Below are 20,267 nucleotides of genomic sequence, written 5' to 3' on the forward strand. Positions count from 1 at the left end.
GGCGTAGACAATTGTAATTTGATTGAGGTGATTTGGGTCAAGGACCCTCAAACTTGGGATTGCTGTGTGGAAACAACAGTAATGAACTTTTTGCAACCAAAGAAAGATGTCAGAGAGAGGGCAACGAAAAACCTTGAGGTAGGACTGAGACCTACTTCAGCAATAATTAGTTCAATTCACTGCATTGGTTCCATCCTGAATGAATTGGGCCACGCTGTTGTACAAGAGTCAAATCATTCTAGTTTACCGAAAATTAAGTTTTATACCGTAATGAAAATTTGAGCAAGGGGCCAAAGGAAATTATTTTTTAAGTGTGTGTCTGCCTGTCTTTGTATACGCAGCGGTAACAAGGTGTCCCCATGTCGACTTCATCATTACAACAACGTAACAAACAGAGCATAATTAATTCTCAAATGAATGAGAGAATGAAGAATGCATTTAATCAAGACCAAGTTACAAACGTTACGGCATATTTGAATGGCAGAATCCCACCTGTGTGTGTGTGTGTGTGTGTGTGTGTGTGTGTGTGTGTGTGTGTGTGTGTGTGTGTGTGTGTGTGTGTGTGTGTGTGTGTGTGTGTGTGTGTGTGTGTGTGTGTGTGTGTGTGTGTGTGTGTGTGCTTTTAGGTTGCTGTAAAAGTTGGTTGATTTTCACTCAGCTGAGACTTCCTGTCTAAGAATTAGGCAGCTTGCATTTGAAAAGCTGATTAATATTCAAATCCCAGATTTTTTTGCACCCAGACTCTATTATATACTCTACACTAGATTTGTATAAGGATTTGAAGAGTACTTCACTAAGTTCCAGTTCTTCTTGGCCGTTTATGTTTTGGATGTATGTCCCAATATTCCCAATTCCCCCCCCCCCCCCCCCCCCCCCCACACACACACACACACACACACACACACAGACTTTTCTCTGTTCTAGCATTAGCACACAAGGCCACAGCAGTTTGCACAAACTGCCTTTTAAGAGTTGCAACATGCTCTGGTTTCTGCGTGTCAGGACCAAGGACAGCGACAGTCAGGTCCACAGAGAGAGGAGGGGCGACAGTTTGTGTTGTGGGGAGCGGAGGCTGCAGGGTGTGAATGCAGAGCTGCTAACAGATTGTATGTTCTCAGTCTCACACCAGAAAGGAGGAGTGAAGGGAATTGTTGTCTAGACATTCACTGGGAATGCTTTCCTCCAGACACGTGGCTATCCCGAGGGATAGAGTTCAACTTTGGATGATTTTTTTTTCGTTTTTCAATTTGAAACTTCCACTGTTTGTGTTGAGTGACCCTCCAATCGTTAATACTCGTATGTCGAAAGGATGTTTTAGTTTGAGTGAAAACTCTCTCCGCCGCTTTTGTATTCACTCCACAAAGAAGAAAATGAATAAGACAATTATGAGCTCTTTTTCATAGTGTCTTCTTGAGGTTTCTTGTGTCCTCCATGACTTTCACAACCGAAGCTTAATTCCAAAACATAATAATACGAGGACTAAAGCTGCTTCCCCTCCTTCCTGGTTTTTAAATGCTTCGGGTCACCTTAGCGCACATGGCAACATTTTCATCACTGCTCCTGTCAATGTTTCCTTTCTCTCTCTCTCTCTCTCTCTCTCTCTCTCTCTCTCTCTCTCTCTCTCTCTCTCTCTCCTCCGACTCTGCTCCACTTCCTTCTTCCTTCAAATACACTGGTCCCTGTGCTGTTTTTAAAATGTCCGGAGTTTCTCTCTCTCTCTCTCTCTCTATATATATATATATATATATATATATATTCTAGCTTCCACTTTCTCTCCACCTCTCCCTCTCATCTTCCCTTTACCTATATTTCTGTCCTGCTGTAGGCCTTTCATTTTCTTCCTCTGCCCACAATGAACTGAGATATAAGGTCATGGATGCCTGCCTTCGTGGCACCAGCCTGCTGATTGTCTTTCCCTCTGCCCCTCCTCGCTCCCTCGTCCCTCCCCACCTCTCACTCTACCTCCCCATTCCCCTCAGCCTCCCGACTACATTAAAACTCTTTACCTATTCTATCTGTATGTTAATACACCTAGTCACAGCTCCCCTTCTCTGCTCTCCCTCTGCTTTACAGAAAGTGGCACCATTTGCTCTCAGTTTTTTAGTTTTTTTTAAATGTCGGCATCTCATTTCTTCTGGAAGGTGATGTGGGGAAACTCACAATAGTGCAGACACTGAGCAAATAATGTTGTTTTATAGCCATAAAAACTCACCTAGTAGCTCTAGTTTGCTCATAGGTTTCAGCATGTGGTTTCTCTAATCACTGGTGTAGCTTTTATTGACGTCATTATTTTCACTGGGATTTTATCCTATTAGACGTTCTTTAAAGGGCTGCTGTTTGATTGCATGCCTGCTCTTGATGGGATCTGTCCCTGAAGCCTGATACAGTGTGTTTCAACTACTTGTACTGGATGTTCTGCTCCTACTATTAATATTTTATCCTATTCAGTTAAACTTTTTTTTAACGCACCTAAATATGGCGTGCAGTGAACGGTAAAGCTTTGTCTTGGTTTCCCAACATGAATAAAGGGTGAAAGAAAAGGGACAATACAAAAGAAATGTGGTAGTGCTAACAGAGCAACAGTGCTGCTAACACAGCAAAATGAATGATTGAATGAAATAGCATGAAGGAGTTGTGTTGGTGCACAACAGCCGGAGGTTTTAGATGAGAAATGCAAAATACAAATTCATATGCATTTGCACGATGCTACCTTGAAGAATGTCATTGTTCTTTGACATCATTTATGTAACTTCCTTTATTCTACAACAATGTGATAAACGCATGGAAACACAGGTCCAGCTTTTATGTCTATTATGGTGGTGGCAGTGGATGCTCTGAACATGTTTTGTGAGGCGAAAGTTAACATTAGAAAACCATTAATTTGATTTACAAATGACTAAAACCCAAAATCTGTTTGGTATTTTTCAGCTGTTGCTCTAAAACACCACTAAACAGCATTGTTACTCTTCATTTAAGCCAGCTTCAGACTTAGAGTACAAATATATATTAAAGGGGCCCTGTGGTTTGGTGGGCTGCACATCGACACTGCGCTGGGTGCATGAGCAAGAGTCACATAGCAGGATGTGTGGTGATGTCAAATTCATTGTAACTATTTTTGCTGCTTGATACAAAGAAAAATGAATGTTCGTTGACTAATCCAGTATTTCTGATTAATTACCTAGAGTCTAGGTAGGCCCACAGTTTCACATATATATTTAATTTTTTTACAACACCCATTCTGGGCAAGAGGATCCTCACCATAGACCTGAATACATTTTTTTTACTAGAGCACATAATTGTTTATAGCTTTAGCCTCTTAAATTGCATCAAATTGAGGCATTGACCTTAAAAATGTACGAAATGTAAGGTGAAAATATCGCGCAGCCCTCATGAGCTCACACTTAACAAGATCCCCACCTCGCATACAGTGACCACCTTCGGACATAATGAATAATTAACACAAGGTTTCCCATAGGGATGCTATCGGTACAACAACTGTTTACACACATTAATGAACCCTCGAGGCCTGACAAACCTGTAGAAAGCATTTTCTTTCCTGTAAAACATTTGGGTTTTTTGTTGGTGTTTTTTTTATTTGAGCTTTGTTTACAGCCATGTTTATTAGCTTATTGTCTTTTTCTTCACTGCCTTTGTTGGCACATTACTGCATTTCTTTGTATGTCAAGCAGCAAAACAGTGTGAAACCAACTGTATGAAGTGGGAATAGACATACAGCCAAAACATACGGCCAAAAAATACTGTGATATAAAGTTTAAGGTCCCATCCCCCCTCATCAAGCTCAATGCTTCACTTGTATCAGAGATCTTTGCTCTTTTCTTCCCAAGTGGTAGAGAAGAATCACATGACGTCCCATCAGAAAGGAAAGCGAGTGTGTTTTCCTCCCCGTATACTAATGCATCTTTCATTGTGGACACCCTATCCTGTCATCATAAGCTAATGACGTTGGTCAGTTGAGGAGACTTTCCACTGGCCTGCTCCCAGAACGCTAGCTGCAGGTATTTAGTGATGACCCATCCTGTCTGAGGTTTCTTTGCTTTTTGCTTCGAAACAGACTGTCTTTCTCCTTCACCTTCAATACAAGGCCTGGACTCCTGCATCTTTTATTTCTTTGCTTCAGGGCAAGAAAGACAGAAAATATAGTGTTCAGGTAACATTATTTTGTGTATCCGTGTGCTTGTTTTTGCGTGTTGTTAATATTAGTGTATGAGGGAAAAGAAAAACAAAAGTGATGGACCCACACTCTTAAATTCTCTGCTTTGATTGTGATTTGATGGACATTACACCCCCGTGCCCCTCCCCCCCCTCCTCCCTCATCATCCCCCGTTCCCCAGCCAGCAGCCTTCACACAGCCTTTTAGCACCCCTGTCACTGCGGCCCTCCTATTCTGCTTTTCTATTCATAGGCACATACACGCACGCACACATTTCGTAGCCCCCTTTCAACCCCGGAGACACCAGATGAGCCCCACGATTCCTCACAAAGAAAACCTCTCCCGCGTCTGACTAAATCTACTTTCAGATCTCACAAACAAACACACACAGACGGAAGCTGAGGAGCATCAAGTTTCGTCCTCTCGTAGCGCCAGTATCGAAAGCTGTGGATGATTATTGACCCCGATTCCTTAATATTAATCCATACTATAGCTGTTGTAATGAGCTCCTTTATTTAATAATTGCATTCATTTTCATTTAACATTTTTGAGTAGAGCTCATTGACTGTTTGTACATACACATCTCATGGTCTGTGTGTTTTTGGGTGGGGGTTAATCCTCGTCCGTCTCAAAACTTCGGAAGCAGCTTTAATGTCTGAGGAATAAGGCGTTTACATCGCTACATGTGCGAAAAGGATTTTCACATGCGTGCTTCTGTATCATCTTTGGGATTCCTTCTCGTCTCAGACTTGTTCCAAATTGCTGGTGTGTCCTCCTCCCCTAAACTTTTCTGTCAGCACCTACGCTGCCAAATGTTTTCACATTTCACCCATGGGTCTGCATTGACATAAACCCCATTCACACATGCTGCGACTGCAGTGGGGTGCTGCCGCGCAGCTGTTCAGTCACGTCATTTGGAACGAGAGCCGGAGTCGTAATTACACTGAAATCTCGTACAATAACAAAAAAAAAAAAAAAATCGACACATGGAGGAAATATCCTTGATTTGACCGAAACAAGGTTTATTTTTGTTAATTCGACAGTTGTGAATATTGTAGCTGAAATAACCCTGTACTCATTTCTGGTGAAAATGTAAATGGTCAGTTAATCAGTTAAATTGCTATTAGAGTGGATTGGTTTCTTATGGGGTTTTTCATTTCTCACCACTTCTTCCAGTTTTGCTCTTCTGTACATTTAGTTCGGGACTAAACTCAGCTGTGAGGAAAGATGGTTGTGTTCTCTTATTTTAACATCTACTTCTCCTTTGTCTTTCCGTTTGGTTTGCTAACATTTAGTGTTGTGGCTCGTTGATGGCCGGCTCTCTGGAGAAAGTGCTGCCTCACTATGCAGTTTTGAAAGCAGCAGATAGATCTGAAAGTGGCATTAGTTGCTTGGATCATTAAGTTAAGAGCGTTGTAACTCGCCGAAGAGAAGTGTCCCTACATTTCCTCCACACTAAGATTGACCAAAGTACACACACACACACACACACGCACACACACACACTGTTCACTCATACACACACTAACCGATGCTAGCCAGTTTCCAGTGGGAGCGAGTGATTAGCATGCTAATCTGTAAAGACCTAGTTATTCAATCTACCTCTTCCCCCTCCTCTCTGTCTCACACACACACGCACACGTACACACACACACACACACACACACACACACACACACACACACACACTGACAATCACGCCACGTTTCTTCCAACACTATTCTAATGAGGTGATGACCAGTCTCTTGTTATAATTGCCTCAAACTCCTTTTTTAATTTCCTTTGAGCATATTAATCATACATAGAGTTATTTAAAATCGCATAAATTAATCTTAGATTAAACGGACTCATCAAAGGCTTCTAACAATTAAAGAGTTAGGTAGAATTTCCCCTGGGTTCAGGCCATTTCTGTTTGAGCGGGGCAGTTGCAGGTGATTATCCCGTTTTGATGTGGCCACACGGTGATTAATGTAAGTTTTAAACGAGTCTTTCCCCTGTGTCACCTCTGTCCGAGCACCGCCACAACACAAAGTCAGGACGCCTTCAATGACCCGACTAAGGAGTCGTTTTTCACCCTGTATTTATAACTCTTTCCTTACAGGAACCGTACATAATTTAGGTTGCAGGTAATTTAATTATAAGGCGATTATGTATGTGTGACAGAGGATGTATTCCTTATATACTCAATATCAGGGTGTGTGTGTGTGTGTGTGTGTGTGTGTGTGTGTGCTCCTGTTTGTGTCTGTATTAAAGCAAGACTTGAGGCAGCTTTTGTCTCATATTATTGCGAGTATAACCTGTGGGGTCTTGTATTTTGAGTGATGGGGTCGCAAGTAAATCTGAAGGGCTCCCAAGAAGATAAACAAATGAGAGAAACAAGAAGAAATATTTGATAGTCCCACCTATTGCACCTTTAAAAAGAGACGATATGAAAATGAGTTGGAAGCAATCTTCTGTCTCCGGTTTAGTTGCAGATGTGTATTCAGAAGACACATGTTGGAATGCTCCTAAACGTACCTGGAGGGAGTTGAGTCCCCACAAACGTGCCTGATATTTGCAGCAGATGAGATTTTGCTGATTCCACCACTTCTGGACAATTACAGCAGTGTATGGTACATAAAATCTGAGTGTGCCCGTTACCTCATTAATGCAGAAAGTTTTATCTGTTACTATTTTCAATTTAGGTTGTAACCAAAATAAGGACAAAGGACAATTAAGTTTAACTCTGACAAAACAATGACTTGACAAGGTCCATTTAGTAGCCGCTCTGGAGCTTTCGATGGTATCACAGGATTTAATGCAGACCAAACTGCAGATGCTCAAATTTCCATATTTTCTGAGCACTGTACTTTTTTTTCAACCTGTCGTCCATTTTGGATTAAAAGTTCAGATTGATTCTTGACCTTGGAAACAGAAGTTAAGAAAACAATCTCAACACCAGGTCCATTTATTGGCTTTCCATTAAAATACACCACCTAACACGTTTATTTTCTTATTTCCTTCTATCTCTCTTGTATGCTTTCTGTAGTTCTCACTTTCTTTATTCCTTTCATTTACATGCATACTGTCAAAGCAGATGGCAATGCTTATTTGTGTGAATTGCCCGAGTGAATGTGTTGTGTTTCTTCAGTGTCTTGGCATACATGGATGTGTGGTTGCATGGTGTGTGTGTCGGTGTGTTGGACGCACCTTCATCCACATCATATTCCAGCAGATGTCTCTGGTCTGTCGGGGTTCATTTCTGGAACGGAGGCAGAGAGCTGGATTTTAAAAACCTCGCCCAGGACTTCCTTCTTTATTTCTGTATCACTCCCTCTCTACTGAGGAAGAATGATTGATGACATGGGTCTTCAGCACATAGGGGCGCCCAGGAGCGTCCACTCCACCCGTCTCATACTGACACACACACACACGCTCACACTGATATGAGAGTAATTAACCTCAGACTGTGTTAACCCCAGCTGCCCATTAGAAGGACAACAGGATTGATGGGGCTCCCCCCCAGTCCTTCACAATCTCTATATTTTGTGCAGGATTAGAGCATGCTGGAATGTGTTAACATGTTCTTTTAAAGAAATGTTCAACTACACCCAGACTAAACTTGTGGTGATTAAATGATCAAAGTCAAACAGTCACAGACAAGAAAGAACAGAAGTCAAACAAAGTGATTTAGGTATATTTTATAAAGGATGCCATGATAACTTCCCACCCTTCACTTTATTCTACATACTGTACGTATTCTTCAGTTTTACATATTTGTCGGTGAAACCGCAAATAGACAAGGCGGATCCCAGGAGGGAGAAAGTGGACCGCCACTACCAGTGTGTCCTACTTTGTTGCTAATCTCACATTGTCTGCACCAGTTTGGGTGTTGCCGGGGGTATTTTATTATGTTTTATTTTTATTTAAACAGCTGACAACAACGCTACTCACTTTAGAACTTCACTTTGAGCACCGAATATCAGACGGACAGAGTTAACGACCAGCTGGTGAACATAGTGGAGCATTTATCAGAAGGATATTTTCCTCAGGAGTCGGTGGCCAAAACATCTGTTATCTGCTGGTTTAAAACATATATTTCATAATTCTGTACTGTCTTGTCACTTATTGGCCAAGATGTACTCAGATACTGATATATCTCTGGTCGTTTTATTGGTCGGACGCTCATTTAACCCCTTAATAGTCGAGCCAAACTCTACTTCAGTGTCTTAAACCTGATTTTATCTTCAAATTGGTCTCCTCCAACCAACCAACGGATCGGGTCATCATTTGTTGTGTGTTTTGAGGGAGGTCACATGACACAACGTCTGATTATGTGCCGTAGAGATCTGGATGGGATGACACGTCATGACATTTGGTTTGCTGTATAGTAGTTTAGAAAGTGAAGTGAGCTTGTTTTAATATTATTGAAGTTGTTTTTTACATGACTTGTTTAAAGTGCACTCTTGACTGAGACTGACTGCCCTGTGGTATAAAGCTGAACAATGAGCTGCAGAACAGACGGATCATTTTGTTTTTTATCTTCCATAGATTTATTTTCAACACTGTTGATTTAATCTCTTTGAGTGTGAGTTGACGCAACGTACAACATTAATAAACCGCGCAGTGTCCGGCCAACTTAGGTTGGAACTCACCTCCCATTAACACTGACAGTCTCTTGTTAGGGACCTCTGTCGTTGAAATCAGTGTTGACAAGTTCATTTAAACCGGCGGGCCGCGGCGTTGTGTATCTAATTGGACATCGCAACACCGCAAATAAAATTCATGGTCGGCCTCAGTCGAAGTGTCTCATTTAGAACCTCCTCCCCCTCTCACATCTGACCCCCGTGTGACCTCTCTGACCTCTGGCTCCGGTCTGGATGAGGCCGGTGATTGGGACCGCTGTCATTGAGATATCACATGTGACATCTCTGTTTCAATCCTGCAGCAGTAACAAGTGAACACCAATCATGAGCTACCAATCAACGGAGACGGCTTGTATGTTCCCGGTTGTTTTAAGAGCTAATTTAATGGCACTATTGATGGAGCGGTTGTGATTAAGATTGTATAAAAGAATTAATATCATAGTCAAAGGCATTTCTTAAGTCATTTTTAAATAGTCGACAAAGACGGTGTGTTTCACCGCCTGTTTTATTACGAAGCTCATTTTACAACCTGTTATGACTCATGTCGATCATTAAACTGCTAAAGATATTTCTTTAAAATGCCCTGACAAGCCATTACTTAAGCATTTAGCATTTAAAAGCAAATCTGTTGGACATGAATATTTAAGAGGGTTTAATGATGTTCCTGTTTAGTTTATTTGTATTTTATTATTATTTCTCTATTCATGGTTCAGAATAATTATACAAGTAGAACTGAACCAAAGCCTTCGCATAAAGGGGTAATAATGTTTGTGGCTCCAATCTGTTTGATAATAAAACATTATATTGCAGAACAGGTATAAACTTTTTTGATAGCTGTTAGTATATCCTTTTTTTCTGTTTTATGAGGAAGCTCATTACTTGTGTTCTGACGGCCACTTTGGTCCATTTTTTTTCCGTGTCGAAAGACAATTATTCTGAAGGTCATGCCTAAGTAGTAAGATTACTGGCAGCACTTATTTCTTTTTTCTTTTCTTTTTTACACACAAAATGTGTATTCAAATATTAAATCTCTAAATTGTACTTTTCCAGCACAATTTGAAGACAATCGTTGCTACATTTAGTCTTTTAGGGATTATTTCTAATTTGGTTTGTCAATGCAGTCGAGGGAAACGTTCAGATGTTTTGAAGTGTAGTTGAAAACGAGGCATTTCATTTATGAGGTATTAATCATAAAGTCGGTGTGTTGCCTACAGTAGATGGTGGTGGACACGCCCCCCAGGAGCACCAACACAGCAAAGCAATCTACTTGGTGGTCGGTGGAAGCAGCAAACTTAAACAAACTTGGCCCACTTCTAAAAAAAATCTATATCAGATTAAGTCCACGCTTTTTTTTTAGAATATCTTTACCGTCAGACCTTTCCCTGATAGGGAACTGAAGCCGTCATATATATGCTCTTTTCAAAGCTACAAGAATCCTTTACACAAAAAAAAGCATTAATTTCACCTCTCAGAACGCCGGTGTCGCTGACTGCGAGGAGAGCATAGATGACTGTAACGGCTTCACTTCCCCGTCAGAAAGAGCTGTCTGACGGGAAGATAAAGCGGTGAAAATATTCTAAATATAGCATTCGCTTAAATGGATATTGACTTTTGTAGCTGGCTAAAATATGATTTTGCTGCGGCCCCCGTTCACAGCAGTACGTTACATTGCTGCCATGCTGCTACTCCTGTCTGTTTCTCCAAACTAAAGAAGAAAACACAACTATCTGTTTTCAGGAATATCAGTCATAACAAATTAGTTGTGACTAATTTGTAAAATACAACCTTCAGCTTATTACTAGTATAGCAAATCAAGTTTTGCAAATAAAACTAAAATGCACTCATTTAGTTTGTATGTGAATGTTTCTTCTGTATAAAACCAAGCCAAACTTGTCAGTTGTTTTCTAAATGAAAGTGATTGGACACGTTTATTTTTCAGGATCATTCCTTCATCATCCAGTTTAACGATGGAAACGCGGAGGTGGTGTCGATGTGGGTCTGTCGCTGTCTGGAGGAGAGACGAGCTCAGCAGGCTCAGGGACACGTCTGACGTCCTCCCGCTGTCCGCCCGTGATGGACCAGGACATCTGATCCCAAAACCTTGAACACTCAATCAAAGGCTTCAAAGTGAAGCAACGTCCATATGCACTGTCCAGGTGACTCGATGTACGGGGACAGAAATCACTAGATGTTACAAGCTTTATGTGAGCGATTCTTTAAGTAACAGCCGTCGTGAGCTGTCACAATAAGAAATCCTTTTGGACCTTTCCTCTTAATCTCTGCATCCAAAAACAGGTGCAGAGAGTCTGCGCTTTTCTTTCCAATGTGGGTCTCCATCCACAGCTTCGCTCTCGCGGTTTTTCCAGAGTATCCAGAAATGCAGTGAGCACATCGGCGTCCGGTGAACGGAGACAGACGCTCCTGATTTAAAGGATCAAGCAACAACTTGAAAGCATAAAGACTGCAAAACGCTGTTTCCAGGACGGTATCTCAAAGAACCGCTTTCCTGTTGACAGCCCTCTAGTGAATGTGAGTGGAGGGGTTTTTTTTGCCTGTGAGTAACTGCCCATGTTTGTGCCTGTTTTTTTTTTCCAGTGGTGTAATTTATTACCTCAGCAAACTTAGGTTTCACTGTAATTGCAAAACTAAAACTTTGGTTTTGGGTTTTATTCCCTAATGTTGTTCGGTTCGGGGTTTAAAGTGGACACAAAGCTCCGTCTCTGTCTTCAAGGGGCGTTTAAGTGAAGAACAAGCCTGCGGTGTCGGTTGAAGCAGCTCTGCAGTGTTACACACCGCAGTGAAATATTGACATGCATCTTTTCTTGGTTCTCAGGCGCACTGACCAAATAATTAATTGTTCTCACTCATCGGGAACCAGGCTTTTTCTCCGTTCCTGTTTTTAAATCTCTTCTTTTTTTTTGTTTCCGTTTGCACAGACATGCCTGACGCTGAACGTCGCTGAATGAACTGTTGGAGAGGAAATTGTGCTGAAGCACTTTTCCACTTTCATTCAGTAGCTATTTGTTTTTCTTAGAATCCATTAACAATAAGAGAAACTGTGGACAAGAACAGAAACGAGATCTATATCAATAACTAAACCAACACTTTTAAAAATGTAAGTTATTATTTTATCCACTTGCTCACCACTAAATCCTTACTTTTAGCAAGAAATGTTGTGTATTATACAGAAAATATATAATTTTATTTGTTGCCAAATGAGATCCATTGATATAGGGTGAAATAATGATGCGGCGCACTTAACACCAAAGACCACTGACGACCCAAATGGTGAGTTATATGTATTTCTCATGACCGAGGCAAACAAAATGGGTTAAATGACTCCAATAATTTGACAAGGTCTCCGTGTGCAGCTGTTGAAGTGTGTAAAGCTCAAGTGCAATTAAATGGCATTTCTTCCACAAAGGGGACATGGAGGCGGCCTGAAGTGACATGATGTGTACAGTGTGAGCATCGACCGGTGTGACAGCGGTGCATCAGCGCTACAGAAAAGACTTAAAAGCACCCGTTTTATTAAACACGTGATGAGTCGTTTTTGTCCTACAATGGTGTAAGATAAACTATGTGCTTTTGGTTGATTTGAATCACTGGCCTTCATTCACACTTTGGGAACTCTTTTATATTTCTTGTATTGTTACATGACCGAGTCTGCCGTATGTCTGTATTTTGATCGTCAAGCATCTTGTTTTCAAGATGGGTTATTCGTTTAGCCTTGTTAGCCACTTGAGTAACATTAACTTTCCTTTAGAACTGACCCAACTCGGGACAGGAAGTGTAAGAAAACCTCTGTGTGGAAATCCCAAGCTGTGTCCCAGCTCCTTACTGCATAATTATTCCTGTATGCGTGCATACTAAATTTAGTATGCTAAAAGATCCAAGTATACATATTAAATTTAGTGAACTAAAGGATGCAAGTATGCATTTTAAATTTAGTATACTAAAATATTTAAGTATGCATATTCAATTTAGGATACTCAAGGATGGAAGTATGCATATTCAATTTAGGATACTAAAGGATACAAGTATGCATATTCAATTTAGGATACTAAAGGATGGAAGTATGCATATTCAATTTAGGATACTCAAGGATGGAAGAATGCATATTAAATTTAGGATACTCAAGGATGGAAGTATGCATATTAAATTTAGGATACTCAAGGATGCAAGTGTGCATATTAAATTTAGGATACTCAAGGATGCAAGTGTGCATATTCAATTTAGGATATTCAAAGATACATAATATGACTGGAGGTGTGATCTAAAAAAGCCTTTTTCATTTCAGCTCAACTTTCTGTTCCTAGAGATTACAACGACAGGTGCATACTGTGTGGTATAAGTACTGTGTGGTATCAGTACTGTGTGGTATCAGTACAGCCCATCGGATTTAATTTGAACCGTTTAATTTAGCGGGTTTTGATGTGTGAGGGAAACCTCTTACAGCGCTCTCTACTGGTTGTGCCCAGAACTTATTGAGACGAGATTCCTCAGTGAATAAGATCTGTATAACACCATTTTTATGGGATCTTTAATACCAATTTATGTACATACATATACTTCTACCGTAACATTGGGACATTGTTATTTGGTGGAAAAACAAAAGAAAACATCCCAGTTACTGAAATACATGAACACGGATTATCCGACAGTTACACATTGAATAGAATGCGTACTTCACACTGTACCACATAATGTATATTGTTAATTATATTCATCAAACTATGAAATTCCACCGTATCTGTGAGACATCCGCCTTACATCAAGTCGGCCTTAAATGTAACTGAAGCTATAAATACTTCTCAGTCTGGTAAAACTAGTAAATGTGTGTGTGGTGGCCACCGGCTGCTGAAGAACAAACTGCAAATGTAAATGTATTCTTGCAACTCAGATGAAACCAAAAAGGAGAAAATTATTTCTGAGCAGATGTTCTGTGAGCTCAGACACATATTTTATAGTCTGGCAGTGTACTCATTGACTGGGGTTTTTGAAGTATGAATCTGCAGTGTGAGTGAACATATTTATTATTTCTTTCTTCTTCTTTTTTTTTACTTTTCAGCTTGTGAATCTTGGCCTGTTTTTTTCTTCTTTCTTTTGCCTGAACCACGAAGCATTAAGTCAGTGATGGGACTCAGCAGAAATATTAGTGCTGTGATATTACTGGCTGACTATGGCCTTTTCTGTAATTATCTGTGTTGGCACATATTCCAACTATAATGCACAAATAGAATAAAAAGTATTTAAACATAATCATTTTGGAAAGTTTGGCATTTATTCAGGTCCGTTTCTCTAGGTGATTTCACCGATTCCACACACAACAATAAATATTTATTTATTTTATTTATTTTTTTCTGTTGTTCTGTTGACATGCTCACCTTCATGACCTTCAGGCTTCTCTGTGCCACCCTAGTGAATATGGCTGGCTGACCTTTATTCCAACACTCACTTCCTTTATCAGTTTGATTGATTTTTTTTTTCAATAAATTGGTGTTTTATGTTTGCTTTTGATAGTTATTATATTTTATATATTTTAATTAAATATATTTAAGTTACCTCACTGGTACACCAAGTTAAACTACTGTCATGCAAACTACAACAGCAGCAAAGAAATCGCTTTACTGAGAAAGAATCTTCCTTGTACAATTATACTGCAATCAAATTTAGCATCAAGGAAATACTGGACTCTTGAGTCACCATAATGTCATAAGTGTTGTCATGAATTTAGCCTATTATCACCTCATCCATATGTTGTTTTCGCCAACTCAGTTTTTATTCCTCACAAATTGATAATTGTATAATCTTTATCGTAAATTCCTGATTTTTTTTCTCTGAAATTTTTGTGAATTTTCGTCTGTTTGTTTTTTTTACCTACAATGGCCCTGATATGGTGTCCTAGTCCACTGCAGGGCTGTGGTTTTACGCTGCATCCGTTTTGGTTCTGTGTGCCTAATGCTGGAATGGAAAGTAGCTTGTGTTTTTTTTGTTTTGTTTTTTTTAAAATTCCGACGAGAAGACTCGGGACATCTCCAGGTCTCGGCCCCAACTCTTCACTCGACTTAAACTGGAGGAAAAAATGATGGTCGCTTCATTAGTAGTTTGACATTTGCGTGTCTTAGCGTAGAATGACCCAAACCTGTGAGCACCTTGCTGTCTTAAGTTCAGTTCCTATTTGCATTTCATAATTAATCTCAGTCAACCTTTTAATTAACATTCGCCTTCTTGATTATTAATGTGTGCAGCTTTTACATTATGGGTTCTTAAAACACCTGCTAGCCACTCAAGCGTTACAAGGTTTGATAAACAGTTCAGACATTCATGTGCAAAGCCGAAGTCAAACACATTTCCGGCTTCTCGGTTTGGCATCTTCACCTTTTACGTCGCATCAGCTCATCGACACACAACGATGGTTAATTACCAGAAGGCCGAGAGGTCCTGTGATTAATTACTGCAGTTTTTGTCTTGAGCATCAGGTAGTTGTGATCTGAAGAAGACAAACTCGTAAAAAATCGCAAATCCTCGCGGCCTTCACAGCTTTATCACGTGACTTGGTGTTCCTCAAACATTGTTTTTGAATCGGAGGCTGGGTACGACGTTATTTATACAAGATTCTGTCTGAATGCAGCCTGAATAAATAATTATACAGCCGTGTGCGACCCTCAGGACCCTCACACACATAAGCGGCGTAAGCAGCCAATTTGTGCCGTATTGTGCGTATTATCAACTTTTTGAAAAGGAGAAGGACAAACGGCATTTCAATGCTTGTCTATACTTTCACATATGATTATGCAGAAACTAATTCCCCGCTTTATCCATCCATCCATCCATTGTCTACCACTTATCCTGTATTCAGGGTTGCGGGGGGGCTGGAGCCAATCCCAGCTATCATTGGGCGAAGGCAGGTTACACCCTGGACAGGTCGCCAGTCTATCACAGGGCCGACATGTAGAGACAAACAACCATTCACGCTCACATTCACACCTACGGGCAATTTAGAGTCACCAATGAACCTATCCCCGCTTTATATGATCTTTAAATGAAAAGCCGTGCTGAGAGAAACATGATTTTTGTGACTGAGGTTACCTTCACTGATCCTCCTGCTGTGACGACACTTTACCTGCCATCTAACCCCTTTCACACGCCGATGTAAGCACCAATTATTCGTCTGAGGGACACCGAAGGCGGCACCGCAACAAATAACCGCTACGAGCCAGAATGCCGTTTGTCCTTGTAGTTCTGTGTTTCTGTTCCTGTATAGAGAGCAGCCGCCATACTGTGTGAACTCCGCGCCTCCACCCAGAAAAGTGTAACACGTTGAAGAAAGTTTATCGAAGGTTGGTGAGTGCAGGGTCGACTCTGTAGTACAGCGTCTGTTGAAGGAGTGGGGAAATCATTGCTGCATTGTCACATTACTGTTGGATCCATTCCCCTTTTTTTAAAAACAACAACCTTGAACACCTGCTGTCGGATCAATAAGAGTTGTCCTAAAGTATTGACCTAAATGCTGCCGCATGGCGCCAATGAGAGGCTCTTTAGAATCGTGAAAGCACTGCAGAACTTTTCATGATGGTCGTTTCATGAGGAAGACAAAAGGTCTCACTCTCCACTTCTGTCCAGGTGTGCTGTCTGTTGGTTAGCTCCTCATTTGTCGCTGTTCAAACACAAACAGCTTCAAAAAAGGTTCACTGCCGTCGAGGTTTTTGCACTTTAGTGAGGAAAATCCCGACGCTGCTTTGCCGTATGTGGGCGCACTTTGTAAAGGAGTGCTATCAGTTGTTTAGCAACAAAACTAACTTTTAGATAGATTTATGCTTTACCGAGGAAGGATATTCATCCAAATGGGAACCAAACACTTCAGACAGCACAATACGGCACGGCGCCGATTGTCATAAACCAAAAGATTGGACAATCTAAAAACTACATTTTGACCCAATCGATGAAAAGTCTGGGAGTCAAAGTAGAGTCAATCAAATGCATCATCTAGGGAACATGAATGTCTACACAAGGTGCCAATCCATCCAATAGTTGATATTTTTCAGACCAGACGGGCTAACTTTGCCATAGGTCCACGCAGATAGCACAGCTCAAAGTGTACTTACTGCAAAACTAGAAACAAAGTTTGTTTTAATCGACATGTTTCAGCACTTTGTTGTCAGCAGATCAAGAAACTCAACTCCGACTACCAACGTACGACGCGTGGAGCCGATCACAACACGTGAGTATGCCGTGTGTTAGAGAATTCATTTGAAGAATAGCTAGGGATGGCTCTGTCAGTCAACAACATTACACACGGAAAACTTGCAAATAACAACATTGCAACACAAACACTGGTCTCCTGGTTGAAAGTCCTGTGTTTGTTTGACCCGACCAAAGTCTTTTTCCACATGTGTGGGTTACCATATAGGCAGGACTTTCACAAAGACGTGACTTTGTACCAAACTGTGACTTTGTGATACGAAGACTGCCGAAGCCTCATATTATCTTCAGCTCAGCTTCGGACACAGAACAAGGGCTGGAGGTTTTGACCCCCGTCTCTTCCACTATAGCAGCATTATGAACTGAAACAACAGTTCCAGCGACCGGCCTCCACGTAGCCATGGACACATGAGTATTGTTTTAAAAAAATAAAATAGAAACCCTGCCTTTAATAGGGGCCAACGCCTGGTGTCTGAGGTGCAGTTTATGTGGTGTCTTTCGAGCAAAGATGGAAAAACGATATTTTGTATCCTTTTATTAAGGCTATAAAAAGGAATACTTTTGATTTTGTTTAGTTTTTTTTCTCTTTCTATCGACAAGTCAGGTTGAAGGATTTCCTGTTGTTGGACCACAAACATTTGTTTCTGCAGGTTTTGGAGGTTTGGATGATGTCACTTCAGTATTTCTAAGAAAAAATCAAATCCTTGCTCGCATAAAGTCTTGTTACCTGATGAAGTTGACACGATTAACCGTTTAACCGATCGCATTGATTGGACTAACCCGCTGGTCCGCGTGCGTGACAGCTCGAATGATTTCTCTTGCATGTAAATCGTGGCAGCCGGAGGTTGATCTATGGCGGCGCTCCATGTGACCTATAGTGATAATATGTCTGGGATGAGAATGCGGCGGCTGCGTGATCTCATCTGGCGGGGCTCTCTGCGGGATATTGACCGCGCTTTGTTTGGAGATGCGTCTTCATTTCTGCCAGTCCGGGACCTTCATATTCCCAAATCCCCACCGAGCCGCCGCGTCTCCTGCTTTGTGTCGGCCGATGACCTTTTTTTTCCCTCCAAAAAGCAGTCCGACTTGATTAGCACACGAGGCGGGACAATGAAGCGGCCGGCCCCGTACACAGCCATCGCCCAGATCCCTTTATCAATGTCCTGTAATTAAAATGTCACCGTTTAATTTTCGAGCCATCGCTTTTCCTCTCGGCGGAATCCTTCCTCCAATAAAAAAAAAAAGTGTAATCGAAATGCTCTTTTCACTGGAAACAAAACGGGATACGGAGAAAGCGTTTAGCAGCGAGGGATCAATAGGCCCTTTAGTCCGAGAGGAGGATTGATTGGTCTCTAAAATGGGATTTATAGGGGTCATGGTTTTATAGGGTGCTGATACAACTGTTAATTATAAAACATTTGGCCTCGATTGTTATTAAACCCGCCCTGATTGAGGCGGACTTGATTTATCTTATTTATTTTTTGACATCATATGAAAAAAAAAAAAATAATAATAATGCATGTGTTTGGGAAATAAACCTTTAAGAAGACCTGCAGGGGGAAACACGTGATCACCCTTCAGCTGACTCAAACATCCCGTTGGCTGATTTTGTTTGTTTGTTTCCTGCAGTGGAGTTTTATATTTTGCCCCCCCCCCCATTATTTATAGGCTACATGCTTGCATTGGACCATAACAGGAAGTGATGAGGTTTGAACTTGATCTCAAGCTGCTGAGAAAGCAATCAATCAATAAAGAAATCAGCGTGTGAACGGAACGAAGCACCATATCGACGCACATTTGTTGACTTTGAGAAAAAAACGTCTCACCTGTGATGTTTTGTCACAATTTATTGGACGTGGATGCAGATAATCAACACTGCTGTGTCAAAAAATGAACATTTTTCATCACAAGTCAAACGCCTATTAAATATAATTGCCAATCAAATGAAGGAATAATTTGAGAAAACAACCCCACAGCTTCACCCAGTGCCGCGTTAAATAATCCATCAGGTTTGGGTTCACCTGGACCGGGACTCTAAACGGCTCCAACCTGAAGCGCATTAATGTTTCAGGTCAAAGGTTTGTTTAAACAATCGAGCGCGTATCAATGAGGCCCCGCCGGGTAATTTGTATCCGACTGTAATAATAAAGAGCTCGCCTAAAATTACCGCTGAAATGTCTAATTAAAAACTCCTCGCTAGCTGATGGAGCCACGTCAGCTCACGTTTCCCCCGGAATACGCAGCGACAATGGCTGCATTCAAGTCGGCGGTCTGAATAATTAAAAAGAGGGGAATAATTACAGTACAAAATTGTAATTATTGTCGGGAGGGGGGGTGCAGGGGAAGCCTCTTGATGGTGAAAGAGGAGAGGATGCGCTTAGGATCGGGTTCGCCATCAATATTGCAGGGAGGTAAAACTGGCGAGCTCGGGCTGCTGATGCTTCATGAAAACTTCATACACACACACACACACACACACACACACACACACACACATGGGCTACACACACTTTACAGGCTAGGAGTGTGACGTGTTTATCTGCTGTTAATTCAGGATTACTTGTCCACAAACTTGATATCCGGTTTATCCTCCCCAAAAATATTTTGTTTCATATTTACAGTAACTTAATGCCATTAGAAGCATAGATTTATTTCTAATTTATTTATTTTACATATTACTAGCTCATATCAGTTTGAAGGCAGGGCCGGTCTGAGACTTTCTGGGGTCCAAGGTGAAATTCTGCTCAATGCCCCCCCCCCCCCCCAAAAGAACCCACACCGAATACCAGAAACGTGCTTTCTTTCTTTTTTAAGATTTTCTCTGGCATTATATACTATCTTTTTGTAATTGTTATTTTGAAAAGACCAAAACCACTGACTTCCCTCCCCAAGCTCACCATGGAGTTTGCAGCCTACATTTTAAACGGGTCACACACAATTATAGTTAAAAGAATAAATAACTTCCAGAAACTGTTTTTAAGCAAATTATAGCCTACTCCAATGGGAGGAAATGGTGAATTTCTTCTGGACTATTTATCAGCAGTATTTGAGGCAGAGTATTTGACTCAAAATATCACCAGTACCCCGTTCTTAGATCCACTCTCAGAATTTATACGATGTAGAATATTACAGGCCTTATTCTCTCAGTTTTACATCAGAGTGAATTTTCGGAGCTCCTTCAACTCAGGTTTTATCATAAATCTTCAGCATCATTCAAATGTTGGATGTATCTCAATTTGTACAAGTGACGAGCAAAATAAAGACAA

General features: G+C 40.9%; 1 protein-coding gene across 1 annotated transcript in view; it reads left to right on the forward strand.

Moving 5' to 3' along the window:
- The window catches only part of map2k5 (mitogen-activated protein kinase kinase 5), a 47,285-nt gene extending 33,203 nt beyond the window's left edge, over window positions 1-14,082 (forward strand). The window contains exon 22 of the mRNA XM_084007950.1: window positions 10,736-14,082. Within this exon, the coding sequence (XP_083864076.1) occupies window positions 10,736-10,846 (111 nt within the window). The 3' untranslated portion in view covers window positions 10,847-14,082. The remainder of the gene's footprint in view (window positions 1-10,735) is intronic.
- The last annotated feature ends 6,185 nt before the right edge of the window (window positions 14,083-20,267 follow it).

The sequence above is a fragment of the Eutrigla gurnardus genome (assembly GCF_963514095.1).
Source record: "Eutrigla gurnardus genome assembly, chromosome: 1".
Lineage (NCBI taxonomy): Eukaryota > Metazoa > Chordata > Actinopteri > Perciformes > Triglidae > Eutrigla > Eutrigla gurnardus.